This window comes from Mustela nigripes, chromosome 9, assembly GCF_022355385.1.
Source record: "Mustela nigripes isolate SB6536 chromosome 9, MUSNIG.SB6536, whole genome shotgun sequence".
Taxonomy (NCBI): domain Eukaryota; kingdom Metazoa; phylum Chordata; class Mammalia; order Carnivora; family Mustelidae; genus Mustela; species Mustela nigripes.
Genome location: NC_081565.1, coordinates 1200370 through 1213755, shown reverse-complemented (window position 1 = coordinate 1213755; position 13386 = coordinate 1200370). Strand labels below are relative to the sequence as shown.

Below are 13386 nucleotides of genomic sequence, written 5' to 3'. Positions count from 1 at the left end.
CCAGGAGGCGGGTGGGCGGGCCAGGAGGCGGGTGGGCGGGCCAGGAGGCGGGTGGGCGGGCCAGGAGGCGGGTGGGCGGGCCAGGGGCTGGTGAAAGGGCGCCCGTGGCAGCAGCTGCCCACCTGGAAGACTCCCTGTGCGTCGGCAGACACGGCCGCGTGCAGCGGAGTCCGCCCCATGTTGTCCTGGATGTTGGCATCTGCGCTGGCCTCCAGCAGGCGCTTGGCCGCATCGGAGCGCGAGTAGCGGGCGGCCAGGTGCAGGGCAGTCTCGCCGGTGCGGTCCGTCTGGTTGTGCAGGCTAGCGCCCTGGTAGATGAAGTCGGAGATGACGGCCGGCGCGTCCTCCTCGTCCTCACTGTTGCCCGTCTCCAGGCCCCCGCCGCTGCAGGAGGCGATCATGAGGGGCGTGAAGCCGTCTGTGTGAGAGCGGGGCGAGGGCTCCGTCAGGAAGGCGGGCCCCCAGCGGCGGCACTGGCGGGCGTGCCGATGGTCCCGAGTTGGTGGGCGCGTGTGGACGGGCAGCCCAGCCCGTGGCACCCGGGGCCCTCAAAATCAACTTGAGCTTCCCGAGGATCAGAACCAGGTCCAGCCGCCAAATGGCCGGTGGGCAAAGGCGACCCAGTGGCTCTGCTTCCTGACCTGCACGAGACCCTCACCAATAACCCAGCTGAGAAGAGACCACACAAGAAATGCGTGGCTGGGAAATCAGCTCCTCAGACGGATGTTTCAGGACAAGCAGTTGATTGGGTGGGCAGAGAGCCTCCCCCCGGCGGGAGTGGCTACGAGCAGAGCCTCCCAGGAGGTCCCAGCTTCCTCCCCACCCCCTCACACCCCCGGTGCTCAGCTTCCAGAATGCCGACCCCTGGCAGGCTGCTGGGCGAGGGCGACCCTATCCTGAGAGCCTCTGGGGGGCGGTGCAGGTGGCCGACTGTGCTCCTACCTGGCCCTCGGACGTTGACGTCGATGCAGTCGGCGTCGGCTTCGCCCTGGGGCGGCGTGGGGGCCATGGCCGACACGCGCAGGTCGGCGGCGTCCAGGTGCTGCTGCGTCCACTGCCGGTGGTCTGTCTGGTCATCCCGGTCGGGAAGAACCACCGGCTCCTCGAACTGAGGAAGGGGTGAGCGGAGGGCCCCGTCACGTGCAGGCTGGGGCAGGGGTGTGGCCGCCTGGGGAGGCCCCGGAGCCCGCCGGACTCACCCGGAACTTCTTGGCCTCCAGGTCCTCATCATCCCACTCATTCTGGTTGTCGTCTATGAGGGCGCCGTCTGAGGCGTTCTTCAGGGGCCTAGGAGCAGGGGGGCGGGAGGTGGGACTGAGTGGGGCTCTCCTGAGGCCGTGGACCGCGCGAGGCGTGGCCTGTGGGTCGGCAGGAGGGTACCCCGTCTCCCCCAAGCCCCCCAAAGCCGCGGTGCGTCCACTAACTTGAGGCCCACGGAGTCCTCGCCGAGGGGCTCCCGCCGCTTCTTCTTGCTGGTCTCCGACACCTTGAAGCCTTCGGGGAACCAGAGCTGTCCATGCTGCCGCCGGCGCTTTCGGGACAGCAGCACCCCGCAGCCCACAAAGAAGAGCAGCACGAAGGCGGCCACGGCCACGTACATGAAGTGTAGCTGCGGGGGCGGGGGCGGCTCCACCGTCTCACCTGCGGGCGCCCGGACATCAGGCGGCGGCTCCGCGGCAGGCCGGCAGCCGGGGGGCCGCGGACTGGCTCCGCGGCTGGGCGCCTTCTCACCCGCTCTCCTCCATCCCGCCCCCCAAAATAAGGTCATTTTCTACGCGATTAATCAGAATTGCAAACTATCGCTAAATTCTCTCCTGCACCAGCCGACTATCTGGAGACGGCTTTTACTTTTTTCTCCTTTAAGGGAGAGGGATTAGCCAACTTCAAATCACTGCACTTGCATTGAGCTGTTAAGACAAAGGATTTAGGGGGATTTTCGAGATACAAACTTCAACACTTCACATGACACCGATCAATTCTTCCCCTTCTCTCTCTTTTTTAAAAAGCTGTAATGATTTTGAAATAATACCCAACAAAGAAAAATCAGGGGAGCGAGCGGGGGGAGAAAAAGGCTCCCACTCTCTGGCAGATGTGTCCGTCCCCTGGGCCAGCCGCACCAACAGCTGTCACTACGGGTAGGGAGGGTGCACCAGGCAGAAAATCCCACAAAAGTGCTTCCTGAGCTCTGGATGGCATGACACGCACCCGTGGGCAGAGAACGGCACAAGGAATGCAAACACTTGGTGGGGGGACTGGGAGACATGCCCCCTCCCAGGCAGACTTTCCTTAGAAGCCGGCAAACCGTCCCCCGGGAGCAGGGCCGGGGCGGACCACTCACTCTGCACAGCCTCGATCTTGTAAGGGATGTTGAGGCTCCCCAGTGAGGCCAGGGCACCCAGAAAGGCGGCCACGTCCGTGGCGCTCTGGAAGCACTGTGAGGACGACTGGACGCACTGCCGGTTGTCGATCTCCAGGTAGACGATGGATCTGGGGGAGCACCCAGGTCAGGGGGCTCAGACCTCCGGTCTGCTGCTGCAGTCACCCCGTTTACCCCCGGCCCACAACATGGTCGCAGTGGGGGAGGGGGGCACTCCCAGGATGGGTGAGGTGGCCCCGGGGCCACAGGGAGTCCCGGAGGCAGAGAACCACCCTGAGGGCGGACTGTGCTCTCTGCGGCCCACCAAGTTCAGCACCACATGTAGCAGGGCTGTGGCACCTGAGACCCTCAAAGTGCTCTTCCAGCCAGACCTGCCGTCCTCTGCCTTCGTACCAGGGAGCCTTCGTACCAGGGAGCCTTTGTACCAGGGAGCCTTCCTACCAGGGGCCGCAAGCATTCTTCTCCCATCTCAGGAGGACAGAGATTCGGGGAGTCCAGTCCTTCTCTGGGAGCTGACCCCAGGCGCTGCACCCCATACCCCAGAAAGTGCCCTGGAAGCCCCCAGTCTTGTCGGACCCTCCGTGTGTCCCGCCAACAAGTTTGGAGGGCCCGGGGGAGCCGCGGGAGCTACTCACCCGCGGATGTCCATGGGGTCCAGCTCCCTGCGCCGGCGGCCGGCCCCGCCGCCCGGCAGGAGGGCGGCCTCCACCCGGTCCAGCAGGGCACCAGGCACGGCCCAGCCGTCGGCCGCACGCTTGATGGGGTGTTTGCGCAGCTCCTCCTCGCGGCCGTAGTACGGGAAAATCATGGGCTGGCCGTGGGCGTCGCGCTTGAACACCACGTTGGTGTGCAGCAGGCGGCTGAGCTCCCGCAGGAAGTGCAGGGAGCGGTTGCGCAGCTGTGCGGGCGGCGTCAGCACCACCAGCACCAGCGCGCCGGCCGCCAGCCGCTCGGGCATGTGCTCTGCGCAGTCCAGCCCGTCCCACTCGCACTCGGCACTGTTGCAGCCCTGGTCGCAGTGCCCGTCGCCGAAGTGGTCCTTGCAGTACTGGTCGTACAGGGGGCTGTGGACAGAGGGACGCGGGGGTGCGCGGGCTGTCACCAGGCCCCGCCCTGCCGGCAGCCCCCACCCAGCCCGCCCCCTCCGCAGGACCCCCGCCTGCACCTGCCTAGCTACCTGTGCCCCAGCCCCCCTCCCCTCGCCCTCCCCGAGCGCTGCCCCGGCCGGCCCCCCGCCTCACTTGCACTGGCCCTCCGCGCGCTGGCAGTCGAAGCCGTCGAACAGGCAGCCCGCGGAGCTGCACTGGCTGTCGCAGCGGCCGTTGCTGAAGTACTTCCAGCACTGCAGCGACTGCGAGCAGTTCTGCCAGGGGTCGTTGAAGTTGAGCGAGCAGTCGCCGCCGTCCCAGCCGCACGCGTGGTTGTTGCAGGCCAGGCTGCACACCTTGTTGCCTGCCTCCTCGCGGCACTCGGGCAGCGCGCACGCCTCCTCGATCTGCGGCGGCGGGATGTCCAGGCCCAGGCCACCCCCGAAGCTGTAGTCCAGGATGTGGCACAGGAGCCCGTTGAACTTGGCGGGGCACAGGCAGCGGTAGAAGGGGCTCTCCGCCGTGGGCTCGCAGCTGCCCTGGTTGTAGCAGGGGTTCCCGCCCACGCAAGGGCTACCGGCCGGGAACTGGCACTCGGGGCCGGTGAAGGCGCCCAGGCACAGGCAGGTGGGGCTGCGCGGGCCCGAGATGCACGTGCCGCCGTTGAGGCAGCGCCGGCTCCCACAGGCGCGCGCGTCGTTCTCGCAGGTGGCGCCCTCGAAGCCCTGCGGGGACAGGTGGTGGCCGTGCGTCAGGGGCCCGCAGTCCCTGCACTGGACGGCACAGCACCCCCCACCCCGCCACGCACCGGAAGCCCAGGTGTTGTCAGGGGCGCTCTGGGAGCTGCAGGCACTGAGCCCTGGAGCGTGCGTGTCTGCTGGGTTTCTCGGAACCCTGACCAGCAGCCAGGACACCAGTGTGGGCCGACCCCTCCTCACCCCTGTAAGCGGGACCAGGGACAAAGGGGCGTGGCCAGTGCCCCCACCAGGGCGTTGTGAACCCCAGATGCCTCTGAAAATCAAGTCCCAGCAGAAAGCCTGGATCTGGGAGCCAGGAGGACGCAGCCCAGTTCCCGCCGGCCCTTATCCTCTGGCGCTCCGTGATCGATGGCAGCAAGGGGGCATCTCCCACCACCGAACACCAAGCAGCCCCACGTGGCACCTACCGCCGGGCACTTGCAGATGAACCCGCGGGCCGTGTTGGAGGCCACGGCGCAGGTGCCCCCGTTCTGGCAGGGCCTGCCTTTGCAGCCGTTGATGACCGACTCACAGCGGCGTCCTAAAGAGGAGAGCGGGCATAAGGCACTGGCCGCGGACAGTCCAGCCTCGGCCCCGCCCACCCCCGGCACCCACCAGTGTGGCCGGCGCGGCACTCGCAGTAGAAGTCGTTGACCCGCTGCACGCAGTTCTGGGTGCCACGGGCGTCGCAGGGGTTGGACAGGCACTCATTCACGTCCCCCTCACAGCGCTCGCCCACAAAGCCGGGTGGGCAGGTGCAGCTGTAGCCGCCCACCTGGTCCACACAGGTGCCGTTGTTAAAGCACTTGGGGCCCCGGGAGACGGGGTCGATGGGGGGGCTGCAGTCATCCACGTTGACCTCACAGTGTATGCCTGTGGAAGCCCGGGCGCTGTCAGGGACCTGCGCTGGCCTCATGCTGGCCTAGCTCCGTCCCAAGGGCGTTCCCTTCAGCAGTCAGGATGGGACCACACAGAGGCTCGGGAGAGAGGACGCACCCACAGGGCCCTCCCGCCCAACAGGCTGCCCTGTGCCAGTGGCCTGGCTACGCTCCGTCCCTTGGATTTTCCTCTGCTCAGCACCACAAGGCAGAACGGAAGCCGGGACTGGGTCTGGCATGTTTGTGGTCGGTGCCCGATGCGCCCACTTGGCCCCGGACCCCAGCCCTGGGGTGTGGTGAGCCCTTACCCTGTGTGCCCCGGGGACAGGAGCACTTGTAGGTGTTGGGGAGATCGATGCAGGTGCCCCCGTTCCGGCACGGCTGGGACAGACACTCATTGATTTCCTCGGAGCAGTTCACGCCATGGTACCCGGCCACACACTGCGGGGACACAGACCAGGGGTAGAGGCACGCGGCTCAGTGGGGGACGGAGTTGCGGCCCTCTGCACCCTTCGAGGGCTGCCAGGGCCACACGGGCTACCCTCTTAACCAGTGAAGGCTTGAGTCCCTCATACGTGGCCAACCCGGAGGAAGACCTCCACCCAGTGGACGCTGAGGAGGGTCAGAGCCTGGGCCAAAGCTCGTCTCGTGAAACAGGGGTCACCTCTCAGCAGGTGTCGGCTGAGCCCAGAGGGAAAGCTCTGGGGAAGAGGACACAGAGGGCGACTCGACGCCATATTTCCGAGTGGTCTTCCTCTTCCACGGATGCCGCCACCAGGCAGTCCTCCCTGATTGTCACAGCCCTCCCTTCCCACGACCCTATCTGTCTGGTTTCGCCTTCCCTGCCGTGCTTGCTCGCAGCCTCGGGCCTGGCGCGCGGTGGCCTCCCAGCAGCATCCCCGGCCCCCGCAGGACCGGTGCCCACCTCACAGGAGTAGCCACCAGGGTAGTCGGTGCAGGTGGCCCCGTTCTGGCAGGGGCTGGGCGAGCACTCGTCCACCTGGTCCTCGCAGTAGCTGCCCGTGTAGCCCGCCTGGCAGCGGCAATGGTGGGTGTTGCCCGCGTCCACGCAGAGCCCCCCGTTTCGGCACAGGTGGGTGACGTTGATGTCTGGCGGGGAGGTGAGGGGCAGGGGCGTGAGCCGGGGTCGGCAGGCGGGGGACCCCCGGGGGGCACCGGGTCGCCCGCAGCTGGTTACCTTGCCGCTGGGCGGCCACCTCACAGGACACGTTGGGCACGTCGCAGTAGAGGCCGGTCCAGCCGCTGCGGCACTCACACCGGTACAGGGCGCTGGTCTGCCAGCACTTGCCACCGTTCTTGCAAGGGGAGGAGTCGCACCAGCGCACCAGGCTCTGGGGGCGGCAGAGGGTGCCCGATGCTCACTATCCCCCCAACCCCGCCCGGGCCCACCCACCCGTCGGTACCCAGCACACACCTGCCAGAGTACCCCACGCCCGGAGTGGGGGCTGGGAGCCCACCCCACAGACGCGGAAGCTGAGGCCCGGGGGCTGCCCCTCCCTCTGCTCAGGAGCTGGCTGGCCGGGGTTGGGGAGGGGGTCGCTCTTTGTCTGGGCCCTCGGCTAATCCCGATTGGCCTTTCCTGAAGGAAGGTTCTTCTTGGGAAGTAAACTAGTCTGTTGGGACTTTCTGTAACAAGTATCTGACGTGGAAATCTTCAATAAATATACCTCTTTAATACTTTTGTGTATTTTCTATAAAAAAGCTGGTTTTTAGCTGTTTCCCTCCCCTTCTTGATCTTATTCCATAAACCTCTGCTCCTGACCTGAAAGCCCCAGCTCTGCACTTGCTTCCTCCAGGGACAGTGCGGCCTTGGGCCGGGCCCTGGGCTGGCAATTGGGGGCCCCGGGAGCCCTGTGACCACGGCCGCCCCTGCCCTCCTGCTTTCCTTTGTGGCGCAGGGAGGCCGACGTGAGTGGGGCCCGCGGGGTGGCTGTGACGACACGCTGGGGGCCGGTGCCCTGCCTTGGCCACCACCTGCTGGGCCCCCCCACCGCCCACTCACTCACCTGGCAGTTGAGGCCCGTGTAGCCCTGGGGGCAGGTACACTTGTAGGTCCCGTAACTGTCCTGGCAGGTGCCCCCGTGCAGGCAGGGCCGCGAGTCGCACTCGTTGACATCGTGCTGGCAGTAGCTGCCCGTGAAGCCCGGCGGACACAGGCAGGTGAAGGAGTTGATGCCGTCCACACAGGTGCCCCCGTTGAAGCAGGAGCTGGAGGTGAGCAAGCAGCAGCGGGGAAGGGTGAGCGCGGCTGTGGGAACCCGCCGGGCAGCTGCTCCCTTGACTCAGACAGTGGCGGCCGGGGCCCCCCCCGACAGCCAGAGCAGGTGGGACATCGTGTGGCTGACCTCAGAGCCAGGGACCTCAGGCCCTCCTGCCACCCACTTCCGCTGCCTTCCTTACAAGCCGAGCCGAGAGCTTCGTAACACAGGAACGTGCAACTGAATGGAAACGCGCAGAATAAAACAGAACCCGTGTGGCCACCAGGAGAGAGCCGTGGTGGAAAAAAGGACGAGACCACGGAGTGTGGAGTTCCCTGGCAGCCCGGGTAAAGAAGGAAACAAGGTGGGTCAGCGTTGGTGCCGTGGGACAGAGGAGGGCGCGTCAGCTCTTCCGGAGAAACTGCCAGGCCTCCGGGTTCTCCCGCTGGCCCTCTGAGGATCCAGGGGACCCTGTCTGACTGGACGGGCAGTGAGGGCTGGCCCAGGGGACACCTGCTGGGTGCACGGGGCACCGCACCCGGCCCCCGGCCCGCCTCCCGGCCGCCTCCACCCGCGGGCCGGGTCGCCCGTGGCACTCGCCTCTCTGTGCAGTCGGGAGTGTTGTTCTCACAGTGGATGCCGCTGAAGCCGGCGGGGCAGGTGCAGGTGTAGCTGTCCACGCAGTCTGTGCAGTTGGCCCCGTGGCGGCACGGGTTGCTGGCGCACTCGTTGATGTCCTCCTCACAGAAGGGCCCCTGGAAGCCGGGCAGGCAACTGCAGAAAGCCGTGTTGACGCCGTCGGTGCAGGAGCCGCCGTTGTGGCACGGGTCTGGGCGGGGACAGAAGGCAGGCCTGAGGCTGGCCGACGCCGGGGGCCACACTCCCCAACACGCTCGCCAGCCCCAGGCCGTGGGGCGGGGACAGAACGTGCAGGCCTGAAGACCGACGGAGCCGGGCTCTCAACTCCCCTGCTTGCTTGGCGGCTCTGGACAGCACGCTTGGTTTCTCGGGCGGGCTGAGAGCCCTGCTCCTCGGTGGGCCCCAACAAGGACCGATGAGGGCACGCCCGGTGGGGCCAGGCACGGTGCTGCAGGAGGAGCTCCCAGAACCCACCGCGAGGCCCCGGCAGTCCGGCTCTGGAGGCTTCTGAGGCCACCCAGGACCACTCTCCTCGGTCCACACGAGGCTACCCCCTGGCACGTCCCGCGTATGCCCCCGGCGTGCCCCCAGGTGCTGCCACACCCGTCCTCCCAGCGGACCCCAGCCTGCTCCCTGCCCCATGGCCACGCGAGAAGCTGCAAGTCCCAGAGCATCTTGGGGGGCCAGGCTGGCAGGGCCACTCACTCGGCCGGCAGTCGTCCACGTCCGTCTCGCAGGTGTGCCCCGTGAAGCCCGCACGGCAGTGGCAGCGGTAGCCGCCGTCGGTGTTCTGGCAGGAGGCGCCGTTCCGGCACGGGCTCTTCACACACTCGTTAATGTCGACCTCGCAGGTCTGTCCTGGGGGGAGGGGGGGTGTGGGTTCAGGTCCCTGCCTCCGGGCCTCTCTCCCCTCCTCCTGGCAGTGGGGCCTCCCATGGCCCAGGACAGTCCTCTGGGGACATCCTAAGAAGGAAGGGCGCTCGGACTTGGGAGCCCCCGACCTTGGGCCGATGACAGAACTCAGGGCGGTGAGGCCCCATCGGGCCTGCACCTGCTTCTTGCGCCCCTGCTCCCGGCTGGCTCGGCCCCTCCGGCCCCTGGGGGCCGCCCCCAGGCAGGGCTGCAGGGCAGGAGGCCTCACCTTGCCAGCCTATGGGGCAGACGCAGGAGAAGCTCTCGTAGTCCTCAGACTCCCTGCACACGCCTCCGTTTCTGCAGGGGCCGGGAGCACACGGGGCCAGCACCACCTCACATGTGGCTCCTGAGGGGAAAGGGGACAAGGGCTGAGACCCAGGGAGCCCGGCCCCGTGGGCCCTTGCCCCACGGCATCTCCCGATGACTGGCCCCATGGCCGGTGAATGGTGCTGCACTGGGACCCCCAGCAAGCTCCTGGCTGGGTCAGGACTCAAATGGGGCCCTGAAGACCAATCAGAGGGAGGCCCTGCTCTAAAACGTCTCTGCAGTATACAGCCTGGGCGCCAACCCCTTAGGAGCAGACCGGCGGCCCCCCACAGCCTCAACCCCTCTCTTGGTCTCTGGGAGGCCTGAGAGCACCTCCCAAGGGCTCTGTGCCACGGGCAGCCAAGGCCTGGTCCTGGAGGCCCTGGAGGACCCCGAGCAGAGGCCGGACAGCAGGGGAGGAGCCCCAGTGACACAGGACCACGGCACAGGGAAGGGAGTCTCGCTAGGAGTGTCACACTGGGGTGACTTTACTCCCTGAGAGCCCAGCAGACGGCCTTCCTGTTTACAGCCATGGGGGTCGACTCCCGGGGAAGAAAGGAAGCACTATCTTCCCCATGGCCCATTATCTCCCCAGCCCGCTGGGTGATTTTCCAGAGCCTTTCTTTCTATCTGTTTCCACGGTGACCTAGGCAGGCAGGAAATTCGCCAGAGTTTCCGACAATTGTGCAGAGGGAAGCAGGAAGTGGGCAGACGGGAAGCGGGTCAGCACAGGCCAGCTCCTCCCCATCAGACCCGCCGGCCTCTGATACTGCGTCCGAAAGGGACCCGTGTGTCCCCAGCCATGGGGCCCCTGGGCGGCTACCAGCCGGGCACTTCCTCATCGAGGCAGGAGAGAAAATCCAGGTCCCCAGCCTCGATCAAAGAAAATACCACACCGGCCACCAGCTACCCAATGTCGTGGGGCCGCCAGCACGGGCCCAGGCCCCCACCCCACCTGCCTGGCCTGACAGGATCACCTCCAGACCTCCAGGCTCAGCAGCAGTGCCCCCTGCCCACTCCCAGGGGGACCCAGTGGCAGGACCAATTGTGGACTTTTGTTCTGCAGCACTCTGTAAATCTATTCCACAGAGGGGACCGTGTCCTGCGATCCGTTGGCGGGGCCAATGGCAGACGCCAGGACACCCAGGGAAACGCCTCCCGCCTCTGCTGGTCCTCACAGAGGGCTCCTTGTTCCCCAGCACAAAGAAGGCCGTCAAAGGGATCCCTCAAGCCTGGCCAGCAAGGTGGGGGGGGATGCGTGCAGTCTGGCCCCAGGGGCCCATGCAGTGTGGACACCGGGTCGTGGAGGCCAACAGCCCAGGCCCAGCTCCTAGCTCTGCTGTAGAGGACCCCAGCTCCCGGGTGGGCCGGCTGAACCAACAGTCTGGGACAGACTCCTATGGCGACGCGTCCCCAGCTTTCCGTATGTCTGCAGTGAATCTGGCAAGGACCCCCGCAGGGGGAGGCCCAAGCGTGGCCAGGCCTGAGCCTCAAGGCAGGGCCCAGAGGTGTGCAGGCCAGCCGCTGGCCAGCTGCTGCGGCGCCACGCCCCTCCCCCAGCGGCTGGGCCCGCCCGCCCCGCCCGCCCCGCCCGCACCTGTGTAGGGCAGCGGGCAGCTGCACTTGTAGCCAGCCACGTCATCGATGCACGAGCCCCGGTTCAGGCACGGGTTGGAAGCACACTCGTTGATGTTGGTTTGGCAGTTGGGGCCTGGAGAGAGAGTGCCGACAGTCGGTGCGCCCGTCACTGTGGGGCCGTGGAAGCAGAGCCCCACGCAGTCCCCACCCCGGTGGCAGCTGGTGCCTGTGGTGGGACCGTGGGTCGGCCCAGAGCCCCCCCCCCCCCGGCCCCGCTCACTCACCACTGAAGCCCTCGCGGCAGGTGCACACGTAGCCGCTGGTCATGTCCCTGCAGGCGCCACCATTGGCACAGGGGTTGGACTCACACTCGTTGTCATTCACGTCACAGTTGGCTCCACTCCACCCAGGGTCACAGTCACACTTGTACCTGTAGTGGGGACCACGGGGCGGTTCACGCATGCCCATGCTCCCGGCTCGAACACCATCCTACAGTCTGACGGCAGAGGTGCTGGTCCATGGTCCACTCTGACTGTCAGAGCCCCTTAAACTGGGGGTAACAGCACCCCAGGCCTGACACAGGGTTTCCACCACCTCTGGGACAGCCCCGCAGCCAGGAACATGGTCGGGCCCCCTGCCACTCAGCCAGCACGTGGCCTTGAACACAGAGCAAGGGCTCCCTGCCCATTCCACAGCCCCACCCCCACAGGGCAGTGCAGGGCACGCAGCGGGTGTCAGAGACCAAGCGAGCTCCCGTCACCCCCTGCCCTCGCACTGCTGACACCCCATGAGCAAGGTTCTCCCACACCAACCGGCTCCCCAGCTCTCAGGACGCCAGCCGGGTGTCCCACGACACGCCGCAGGAGACGGGCTTGGGCGCACACACGGCACCTGCATCAGATGCCCGTCTCATGGGCCAGGCAGTCACCCACCGACTGAGTGTCCCAGGACCCAGTCTGTGAGGCTAAGAGTGGGCCAGGACGGCTCACAGAACTCGCAGGGAGAGTGTGCTTGCTGGGGGAGTGGTCGGACGGAGTGAAACTCAGAAGCAACCCAGCGGAGGCACCAGGCCTCCCGCGGTCTGGGTGCCACCCTCCCGGCAGCTCCCTGCGCCCTCCGCCCGGAAGCCCTCCCGACCCCTGGTGACTCGGCTGCACCAGCTTCCATGTCTGGCCTCGGGGCTTCACTCCACCTCCGGCCCCTCCGCTTTGCTGGGAGGTCACATGGCTCACCCCCCAGGCCCCCGTCTTTGGGTGACCTCAGCCACCTCACGAATGTGAACTCAGTGCAGTTCGGGAGCTGCCAGCAGCCGGGACAAGGAACGGGACAGATGAGCACGGCACACGTGCTCCGGGTCACCTCGGACCTGCACTCCAAGCCAGCCCGTGTGGGGCTCTGCCCCCCGACAGCACCCCCACCACCCCGTGCCTACCCGTTGAGGCTGTCGCGGCAGGCCCCATGGACGCAGGGGTTGCTGCTGCATTCGTTGACCTCGGACAGGCAGGTGGGGCCGTGGTAGCCCTCGGTGCAGCGGCACGTGAAGCTGTTCACGCCGTCCTCACAGGTGCCCCCGTGGTGGCAGGGGCCGCTGGCACAGTCGTCGATGTTCACGTTGCACATGCTCCCTGTGGGCGGGCAGGGCTCAGACACGCACGCTCCGGGGGCCCCGAGCTCCCCCGGCAAGAGGAGGCGCCTCAGTGAGCAAGCGCCGGTTCCCCTCTGCTGACCCGGGGATGCCACGCAACCCCCTCCCTGGGTCCAAGGGGGCTTCGGCGTGAGCGCAGGGTCCCTGGGGATAGGGCCCGCGTCATCCCAACTGCCCCGCCTGCGGCAGATGCAGGACGTGCGCGTAGGCGTCTGGCTCTGACCAGGGACCAGAGGCCCGAGGGTGCCTGTCCTGGCGCTACTCAGAGCCCCGGGCCTCCTGCACTCTCCGCCACACGACCGCGGCGGGCAGCCAGGGAGCTGGGCCTGGGAGGTGGCCCGCAGCACCCTGCCCTCGGCGGTCCCCGACCTGGCTCGCCTGGGACCCTGCGCCGCTCACCTGTGTAGCCGGGCTCACACGCGCACTCGTAGCCATCGATCTTGTCCAGGCACGTGCCCGAGTCGCAGGGGCTGCTGGCGCAGTCGTCCAGGTTTGTCTCGCAGTTGGGTCCTGGCGGCGGGCAGAGCAGCGGTCAGCCCCGGTGCCCGCCCCCATGCCCCCCACCCCCGCACCCCGTGCCCCTCACCCCCGGCCCCCGACCAGGCACCTGTGGTCCCCTTGAGGCAGGCGCAGAGGTAGGCGTTGTCCCGGTCCTGGCAGGTGCCGCCGTGGCGGCAGGGCTGGCTGTGGCACTCGTTGATGTTGCTCTCACAGTGGCGGCCCGTGTAGCCCGGCCGGCACAGGCAGGCGAAGGTGGCCACCCCGTCCTTACACACCCCGTAGTGGCACGGGTCGGGGTCACACTCGTCGATGTCCACCTCACAGTGCGGCCCTGTGTAGCCTGCAGGGCAGGGCCCGGAGCGTCAGGGCGGCTGCTCCCGGAAGGCCACCAGCTGGGTCTGCCTGTCCTGTGCCTTTGCCCACGGGAGACCCTCCCCTCGCCCCCTCCCCTCGCCCCCTCCCCTCGCCCCCGCCCCCGCCCCCTCCCCTCGCCCCCGCCCCCT

At 67.3% G+C, this 13386-nt stretch overlaps 2 protein-coding genes across 2 annotated transcripts in view; one reads left to right on the top strand and one right to left on the bottom strand.

Moving 5' to 3' along the window:
* Positions 1 to 13386, bottom strand: part of NOTCH1 (notch receptor 1) — a 42984-nt gene that overhangs the window by 5673 nt on the left and 23925 nt on the right. Inside the window, exons 11-31 of the mRNA XM_059410296.1 lie at positions 12990 to 13223; positions 12782 to 12892; positions 12170 to 12362; positions 11022 to 11167; positions 10757 to 10870; positions 9080 to 9199; positions 8644 to 8796; positions 7900 to 8128; positions 7108 to 7309; positions 6279 to 6432; positions 6006 to 6190; positions 5389 to 5521; positions 4818 to 5075; positions 4631 to 4743; positions 3619 to 4190; positions 3013 to 3441; positions 2339 to 2487; positions 1425 to 1641; positions 1200 to 1287; positions 943 to 1108; positions 123 to 418 (exon numbers count right to left, since the gene is read on the bottom strand). Of these exons, the coding sequence (XP_059266279.1) occupies positions 123 to 418; positions 943 to 1108; positions 1200 to 1287; positions 1425 to 1641; positions 2339 to 2487; positions 3013 to 3441; positions 3619 to 4190; positions 4631 to 4743; positions 4818 to 5075; positions 5389 to 5521; positions 6006 to 6190; positions 6279 to 6432; positions 7108 to 7309; positions 7900 to 8128; positions 8644 to 8796; positions 9080 to 9199; positions 10757 to 10870; positions 11022 to 11167; positions 12170 to 12362; positions 12782 to 12892; positions 12990 to 13223 (4262 nt within the window). The remainder of the gene's footprint in view (positions 1 to 122; positions 419 to 942; positions 1109 to 1199; positions 1288 to 1424; positions 1642 to 2338; positions 2488 to 3012; positions 3442 to 3618; positions 4191 to 4630; positions 4744 to 4817; positions 5076 to 5388; positions 5522 to 6005; positions 6191 to 6278; positions 6433 to 7107; positions 7310 to 7899; positions 8129 to 8643; positions 8797 to 9079; positions 9200 to 10756; positions 10871 to 11021; positions 11168 to 12169; positions 12363 to 12781; positions 12893 to 12989; positions 13224 to 13386) is intronic.
* DIPK1B (divergent protein kinase domain 1B) overlaps positions 7510 to 13386 on the top strand; it is a 170336-nt gene continuing 164459 nt past the window's right edge. Inside the window, exon 1 of the mRNA XM_059410300.1 lies at positions 7510 to 7514. The gene's annotated coding sequence lies outside the window, so the exon portion shown is untranslated. The remainder of the gene's footprint in view (positions 7515 to 13386) is intronic.